Below are 8,918 nucleotides of genomic sequence, written 5' to 3'. Positions count from 1 at the left end.
CACCCACCCACCCCACCCAAACAAATCTCATTGACCTAATGCAATGGGTAAGAGAACAGTAATGAGTTCCTATATATGAGGTTGTTAGATATTTAAGTAATATGAGAAGGTATTGTCGCGTCAAATTCAAAAATATATAAACTTGTAAAGTAATTCAATCTTCAGTTAGTATTCAAATGATGGACTTTGCCAATTAAGGAAGGTGGTCTGTATGTTTTTGACAAGGCATAGGTTAATCAAAATAAGAACACAGCAGTAACTCTGAAGTCTGAACAGATGAAGCCGAATAATCTTGGACAGAAAAATTACTATCACAAGGCTTCGAGTTTATACCAAAAAAGAGTAATTTACGAAGTACTAAGCGAAACTGTTCTCAGTTTTTGCATTTAGATCTTCAACCAAATATTTCAAGGAAACTGAATCACTCATTCACCAATAGAAACAGAGCAAGAGTACAACACTTACTGCCCATCAGGTAGCTCATAAGATGTCGTTGGAATGTTCGAATATGAACTGTCTGCACGAAACAGAGAAGCAGCATAATATTTTCAAACTTCAAAACAAACATACTCCATATAGAATAAATTCAAAAAAACAAATTAAGTGTCATTAGGACTTGAAGCAATCTTAACTGTCCTCATGAGCAAGAATATATACTCAAAAGGTCTTAAAGACTGGACAAAAGATATGAGTGACATCTTATTCGATGAGGAAGTTACTTTTTTCAATCTTTCTTTTTCTATTTCCTTTTAGATAAGGGTGTAATAGCTGATCCAGGGATTACAGAAGAGACAAGTCTTTCATTTCAGTCGACAACACATTATAGAGTGTTAGCAATATCTTCAGGAATCATCGCTTTTCACTACACTTAGATCAACATTTCATTGCCTGTAAATTTCTCCTACATTTGGGGGGGGGGGGGGGGGAATAAAATAAAATGAAAACTGTTGCGGCAGAGTTGGATGAGGAAGAGGAAACAACATAGTATTTAATACCTATGCTAGATGAGGATCAGACGCTACCTTCGTTCATTAGTAATTTTTTTTTCTTTTTGCGAGTCAACAGATTTTCTTTGACTAATAGAATGTCATCGTAAATGACATGTAGCTTTTGAATATCTCAATTGGATTCCACAAGGACAATGTAACTATTTCCAAATTTGACCCTAAAAGGGCATGAAGGCATTTGATTCAGAATGGAAGTAAACTATTTAGTGAACTGCCCACTCACATTTAGATACATTTGTATCTTCAAAGGAGACTACATGATTAACAGAATCAATGAAATCAAGATGAGTATAAGAATATAATAGCTGAGAGGAGAAAGAAACCATCATATGGAGTATCTGGGGCTCGGGAGACGCATTCTTTTATGTCACTTGCAATCGCTCTCTGCGAAATAGAACAATACTGAGCAGCTGAGAGAAACAACAACTGAAGAAAGGAATGCTAAGAATAATTAACCTGACAATATAGCTTGTAACTCTCTGTTGTATCAGGGAAATCAAGGTCCACTGTCTGTGAAACAAATCATGAATATTAGCAACAAATCTATCAATATATTACAAATTAAAAGGCATTAAGCACTAAAGTGCTAGCAGACCATGCAAATCAGATGCCTATTTGCCAATGACAAAATTAGGCTTTCTATGATGCCTCCATTTGATGCGACTGGCTAAAGAAGAACCAGTATTTAATGCAAACAGAATGAACTCTTCAGAAACAAAGCATGAAAGTTTTGAGCAAGAAAAACTTGATGCAGGAGAAAGCTATGACACCCAAGTACAACATCTTTGATGTAAGACAAAAGTGAGCACAAATTCATTTTAAGTCACAATCAGGTTCTCACGGGCTATATTGTTGTAATCTGGTTCTCTTTTTTTCTTGTATTGAAAAAGAAAAGTTACGAAGATTCATAAGCCTGAATACTTGAAAGTTACAAACGTACAATTTATGTGAAGGATTAAACAATTAGACTGGTTATAGCACTGAAGCAAGGATGTTCTACCTGAAATTCTCCTGGACGGATCTCCTTCCGCTTGAATGAATACCTAGGTTTTATCTAGAAATAAACAGGAAAAAGGAAAGAAAAAAGTTTGTTTCAAGAAAAAACAGATCATTGTATTCAAATAAGTCTTAATGATAACTGACGATAAATATCTAACCGTAATGCCTTTCTGTTCCAAACTTTTTATCAAGCAATCAGTAAGAATTCCACCCCCAATAGGAGATGTACAAACCGCCTGTTATCAAATTAAAGTATTATAACATATCTATTCAATGAAACCAAAACAGAACTTTTTATTATGAGTAATAAAGTAATATTATTGACGTTACACAACCAGCATTAAGGAAATGCTGGGGAAAAAGTACATCAAAAGAGAACTTTACAATGTAAGGAAAGAACTAAGAAAGTAAAATACAGCCTCTAGCTCTAAAACATGCAGTAGTATTGTTGCACCAGAGACTACAACCAAAACAGAACTTCGAGAAGTTGGAAACAATGCACAGAACATCTGGTGAAGACTTAACATCCATAACCACTTCACTTTTCCCTTGCTTACCGAAATAAAACAGATTTTACAAGTTCATGAGCAGCTTAGACCCTGCCTCCCAAGCAAAGAGAAGGGCTAATGAACCTGAACATGAAACCCTTTTTCTCCTTCTACCTCCCATAGACAAAAAATTACATCTTAAATTTTCATCTAGAGAGACCTACCCCCTTCAACACCTAAAATAGATTTGATCAATCCTCATAAAAAGTCGATTTTTCACCTTAGAATGCATGTCCTGGACTTGATTTCTTCTTCACTCTAGATTACAATATAGGGAAAAGTAGGAAAATTCTATGAATGAATAGCTACTTAAAGCTTCTATTCGAGGGGAAAATGTCAGTTCTCTCAAAGAAATTCTCGCGAGCTATAACTTGAGGCCCTCAGTGCATACCATGGGGAAGTACAAAAGATATCATAGGCATTTGCTTCTTTCCTTCCTATTTTTTCTTCTCTTTTTTTTTTTTTAAATTTTGACAGTGAGGGAGAACGATTAGCAGATTCGGAAACAAAGTAATTTGCTTCAGAGCAATTAAACAGTTTACTGAAGCATGTCAGATATACAAACATTAATGGGAGATCTCTACAGTGTTAAGTGGAAGTCTGCTAATGCTAGGAAATAAACTATATAATTTCCAAAAGGAAGAAACTGAAAGAGGTCATAATACTGCAAACTGGAAGTAGCTATCTTACAATAGCTCAACAAAATAGGTAAAAATGATCATCCGTTGATATCTTTTTTATTTATTTTTTATGACAAGGGAAACCTACAGCTGCTACCCTTTGAGTGAGCACAGGGTAAAACCCCCGCTCTTATGTTGATCTCTTTTGACCAGTCAAGTTCTTACAGTCAGAAAAGCAAAAGTAAAAAAAGGGGCAATAACACATTTAAGCAGTTGTTCTTTGTTGAGAGATACCTTTTGAAGAACGTATCCATCATGAACCGGAGCAACAGTAGTCAATCCTCCACCACTGAACCAATTAGTTCAGACATCTCTTTAGTAATGCTCAATAAACAACAAATAAAAAATGCAAGAAAAACAATGCATTCAGTTTCCTAAATAGAAACAGATGCAACTGTGCCCGGATCCAAAGCCATAGAAAAATGCAAAACATTCTTTAACCAATTTAATAGAAGTGTAGAACACTGTATACCAGATAACTTTTTTCCTCTAGAGTATTTCATTGGGTAATAAAAGTGTACAACACTGATTCTAAACCAAATACCGTTTTTCTTCTAGAGTATTTCATCGGGTATCTGCTATCTCCAACCGGATGACTTTGCCCACCAAGTTTAAGGTAGATGAGAAGAAATCACCTATTGTTTTTGTCTCTGCTGGAATTTGAACCCTGGTTTTGAAGGTTTGTACCCACTTCATTGACCACTAGGTCATACCCTTAAATGTTATTTGATAAGATGCGCTTTAATTTTGTGTCCATGATTGCACATATGATGCGTAGTTGATTGAATGGATGATTCCTGTGTCTGCGCTCTATCATTCTTTCTAGAGTATGTATGAATTATGATTTTAATGTCAAGATAGCTTGCATACCTTTGAATATATCTAGATATTATAAGTTGGAACAAAGGTACCAGATCATTCTACACCAGCCTCTCCAAGCACTTCCAGATCCCCACGGGAACAAGTCTTTCTAATCCTCATACTTTTCCAAGGCATCATTTACCTATGTCAGCCCAAGCCTACGAATATAATTGAAGTTTCTACCATGCACCAATGTATGGATCTCCAAAATGTTATTATCTTGGTTCAAGTGAACAATTGATAACAGTAACATACCCAGTCTAGTCCCACCTAGTAAGGTTTTGGAAAGGGTATGGTGTATGCAGACCTTACGCCTACCACAGAGGTAGACAGGTAATGTGGTAGGTACACAGGTTGTTTACGATAGACCTACGGCTCAAGAAAAAACAATTCAAAGCAGTCCAGAAAAAGAATAAACAAAGGAGTGAAAGCATACCAAAGCATTCTGAACTATAGCTACAACAAAATAATACGATAATTGAAGTATAAAAAACATGTAGTAACAAAAATTGGAAGACAAGAAACTACAAAAGCAATACTACGACTACTAATATGGACAAATAGCAAGACAATGCACACCTAATAACCTCCTACCCTAATATGTGCCCTCCACAACCCCCTACCTCTAGTCCTTGATAAGCCAAAAAAGTGTCATGTCTATCACCTCTCCCCACTACTTCAATCTATCCCTACCTCTCCTGAAACAATTCATAGCCAACCTCTCACACCTCCGCACTTGGACATCCATGCATCTCCTCTTTACATGCCCGAATTATCTCAGTTTCACTTCCTGCTTCTTGTGCTTCTTGTCCTCACCAAAGTCGCTCCCAGCTTGTCTCATATATCCTCATTTCTAATCTAATCTCTCCTAGTATGCCCACGCATCCATCGCAAGATCCTCATTTGTACAACTTCTATCTTTTGAACTTAAAGATCACTACTAGCCAACACTCTGCCCCATGCAACATAATAGGTCTAACCACCACTCTGTAGAACTTGCCTTTTAAGTTTTGTGGTACCTTCATATCACACAAAACTCTGACTCAAGCCTCCATTTTACTAACCCTGCACCAATACGGTGAGTGAAATCCTCGTCAATCCCCTATTTCCTTCAATAACAGACCCAAGATACTTGAAACTTCCTCTCTTTTGGATGATTTATATGTCAAGCCTCACTTCCACGCCAGCCTTATATGTTATGACACTAAACTTGCACTCCAAGTATTATGTCTTGAGCCTGCTCAATCTGAACCCGTTAGACTCCTAAATCTGTCTCCAAACCTCTAGCTTACTATTGACAAGAGTCATTAATCAAAACTATGGCATCCCCAAATAACATACACCATGGCACTTCACTTTGGATTTGCCACATGGCACTTCACTTTGGATTTTCCACATCGATTCATCCAAGATCAACACAAATAAAAATGAGTTAAGGGTTGATTTGTGGTGCAACCCTATCAAAATAGGTAAGTGCTCTGAGTCTCTTCCTATTGTCTTTACACGAGTCTTAGCTCCATCATACATGTCCTTGATTGTCCTAGAGTACATCACAAGTTCACCCCTAGCCTCCAAGCATCTCAATAGAACTTTCCTCTCTCTATTCTACTCTACTAGTCTTCTTACGAGATGAATGGCTTATGTAGCTAAGAGTCCCAACATTAAATCAAACTTATTCTAGAAAAGAATCGCATCCCTCCTCACCCTTATCTCCACCACCCCTTCTCAAACCTTCATAATGTGGCTTAGCAGCTTAATACCCCTATATTTGTTGCAATTGTGAATGTCACCCTTGTTCTTGTACAACAAAATCAATGTAATCATTGTAATTAAGGAAGAATAGCCTTATTATATGACAAGGTAATAAGGATAAAAAGATTTTTTAGTTTTTACAGAGTCAAGTGGAGCAATGTTCTACTTTGGAGGAGGCAGGGCTTTTTAGGCACTGGGAAACTAAAGTTATACAGCAAGGGACTCAAAACTAAATGGCTATGGGGATGTTCCCATGAACCCCAAGTTTATTAGGAAGTATTATCAAAGTGAATATGGTGAAGATAACAGGTGGATCTCAAAGAAAGTGCACTCATCTTATGGATAGAGCTTGCGGAGATCTATAAGAACATTTAGGCCACTAGTGAGGGATCACTCTATTATCAGGATATAAAATGGGTGCAAAACGTCTTTTTGGGATTAAGTGGTTGGGTAATACTTGCCTCAAAGAACATTTTCCTGGCATTCATGACTAAAACAATAGCAGACAGTAAAAGAAGCACGGTCTCCTCAAGGATGGAATATACATGGAATAAATAGTTCAGAAGGAATCTAAATGATCGGGAAGTGGCTACATTAGTAGAACTTTACAAGCAGTTAGATGAGTACAAATGGAAACACATTATGGTGGCAACAAGACTCTTTAGGGTGGTATACCTTTTAAGGTTGCATATTTTACCTTGTTATTAGCTAAGAAAGCAGTTACGACTAAAGACAACCTTAGTAGGAGAGAGATTTCTCCAAAGAAGCTGAGCCATTCAGCATGTATCCCTAAAATGCAGGACAGGCAGCAAACATGCTATGGAAGATTTCCATTAGTCTCAGAGCATTGCCCGGACAATGCCAAGAAAAATAATTGGAGTCTTGTTTGGCTGGGAAGAGGCAAAAGAAAGGAACTTCAGAGAGAGAGAGAGAGAGAGATCGAGGATTATCCCAACTTGTATATAATGGACAATTTGGAAAGAGGAATTCCAGATGTTTTGAAGATAGTTGCAACTCAGTACAGAGGACCAAGTAGACCTGCAATAAACTTTTTTTGGTTTTGGTGTAAACAGAACTACATAGAAGACACTGCTTCAATCATTAATATCCTAGATTTTTGTTCTTTTTTCCCCATTGAAAATATGGTTTCAGCACAACCTATTGAGTTTTTTTGCTTAAATATACAAAACTGGTACTTGCTCAAGAAACAGAAGACATCACATACTAGAATTAAAAAAAGATGATTGAAATGGAAGGGTATTACAGGTATACTAAGCAATAGTGGAGATTGAAAGAGAATAACAATACAGAATAGTATCCACCTAATATAAACTAGAGCAACAATACAGAATAGTATCCACCTAATCTAAACTAGAGCATTATAGCATTTCTATAATTCACATTATCACATATTCTTAATACTGATTGCAAAGATAGACATCATATCTCCATATTCTCAAACATAATTCTTAACGAATAAGATGCTAGCCTACTTGAGAACCTCTCATTTTCACCATTCGCTCATCGAGCATCATACAGTTATGAATAAAATTTAGACTGCTACAGATGTAAATGTATGGAAATTTAACTATTCAAGGTGAAAAGATACTAAAATTAAGATGCCATCATGCACCAGAAGTCATGAAGTCTACAATTTTTTCATATCCCACTTCAAGGGGAAGGTACAAAGAGATAATGCAGATAATATAAATGATATTACGGCTAAGAGACTAGATATCTCAGTAAAAGAACTCTATTATTGACAAGAATAGTCAAATAAGTAATTCAAAAGGGTAGCCAGTAAGTAGAACATAACATCCTACCTGTCAACAACCAAAGAAGTTGCACGTCCTGATGCGAAAGATGTGAGAACCTAGCATTAACAGTACCATGAGAAAATTAACAACTAGAGTGGAATGATCTTGTAATGTTAAGAAGCTACAGCTTTCTTTATTATTTTTTCTTTGTTCTTGAATCAAAAGTGGAAGTTCCACTACTAAATAGCACAAAGAAGGATATGTTTAAGACGCTACAAATTAAAGATTAGAAGTGGGTTAAGGCACTTACAGCATTTTTGGCCAAAAACAACGCTGGAACTTGGTATTTTTCAAACATTATCTCTGCAGCCCTGTTAAATAGATGATCATCAGTCCACTGTAATTTCCATTTTGCATACAGATGACATAATAATGCAAGCACCAGACTGCCTTTCCTCTTTTTTGGGTTCATGATGGACAATTTCTTTCACAGTAGACAGTTCTTGTTAAGGAAAGTAATTCCTTGGACTCGACTGGTTCTAGAAGGTATTACAAATTAAACAAGATAAGGCTTTTATATTGACACTTTGGATCCATTCTTTGGCAAACAAACAGTTGATCAGTACACCAGTCAGTAGTTGACAGTCCTAACTTAGCAGACCACCACGAATAGGAATTCCAGGCAAGGCCCTAATAAGTGATCTTATGTTTGAGAGAAATCCACCACCTGTGAGGACCACAATGACCTTATAAAAAAAGTCAAGGTGGACAGACATAAATTTGATGGGAACTTGACCTAGATTTGTTCTTTAATAGGGAAGATAGCTTAGAGAAGTATTTTGAGAGGTCCAAATTACTCAAGCATGGCACAAGAATCGCTCTAGTCAAAAGAGATTTACAGATGAACTGCTTCTAAAATCTCACTTTTGTGGATTCTTCTCTCACTCTATTTCTGTTTTATTCTACTCTCACTGCTCTTCTCTCCTCTCTTTTCTCATATTTCCCCTTCTCTTTCACCCTACTCCATATCTAGTGCTACATCACTGTATCGGTGCTCTAGGTCCTTATTCATCACAAATAGCTGCACTTTTAGCATTCATCAATTATAAAAGTACCCATCACCTTATACTTCGTTTAATTGGATATATATTGTATTCACATCAAACTAACAAACTTCTGATGTTAATGACTTCCTTCTTTTTATGGCTTCCCACCCTGTCTCCACCTCTCCGATACCCACATTGGAGCCCGACTAAATCCGGATTCACTCCGGGAAGTCCCACATTGGGTTTGGGGGTGGGGGTGGTTGGGGGG

At 36.8% G+C, this 8,918-nt stretch overlaps 1 protein-coding gene across 1 annotated transcript in view; it reads right to left on the bottom strand.

Moving 5' to 3' along the window:
• LOC107007543 (actin-related protein 4) overlaps nucleotides 1-8,918 on the bottom strand; it is a 17,554-nt gene that overhangs the window by 3,747 nt on the left and 4,889 nt on the right. The window contains exons 6-13 of the mRNA XM_015206207.2: nucleotides 7,915-7,975; nucleotides 7,671-7,720; nucleotides 3,469-3,523; nucleotides 2,165-2,242; nucleotides 2,008-2,061; nucleotides 1,464-1,517; nucleotides 1,331-1,391; nucleotides 466-517 (exon numbers count right to left, since the gene is read on the bottom strand). Of these exons, the coding sequence (XP_015061693.1) occupies nucleotides 466-517; nucleotides 1,331-1,391; nucleotides 1,464-1,517; nucleotides 2,008-2,061; nucleotides 2,165-2,242; nucleotides 3,469-3,523; nucleotides 7,671-7,720; nucleotides 7,915-7,975 (465 nt within the window). The remainder of the gene's footprint in view (nucleotides 1-465; nucleotides 518-1,330; nucleotides 1,392-1,463; nucleotides 1,518-2,007; nucleotides 2,062-2,164; nucleotides 2,243-3,468; nucleotides 3,524-7,670; nucleotides 7,721-7,914; nucleotides 7,976-8,918) is intronic.

The sequence above is a fragment of the Solanum pennellii genome, chromosome 12 (assembly GCF_001406875.1).
Source record: "Solanum pennellii chromosome 12, SPENNV200".
In the NCBI taxonomy this organism is placed as follows: Eukaryota; Viridiplantae; Streptophyta; class Magnoliopsida; order Solanales; family Solanaceae; genus Solanum; species Solanum pennellii.
The sequence above is the reverse complement of the archived record's forward strand: the minus strand, read 5'-3'. Positions and strand labels throughout refer to the sequence as shown.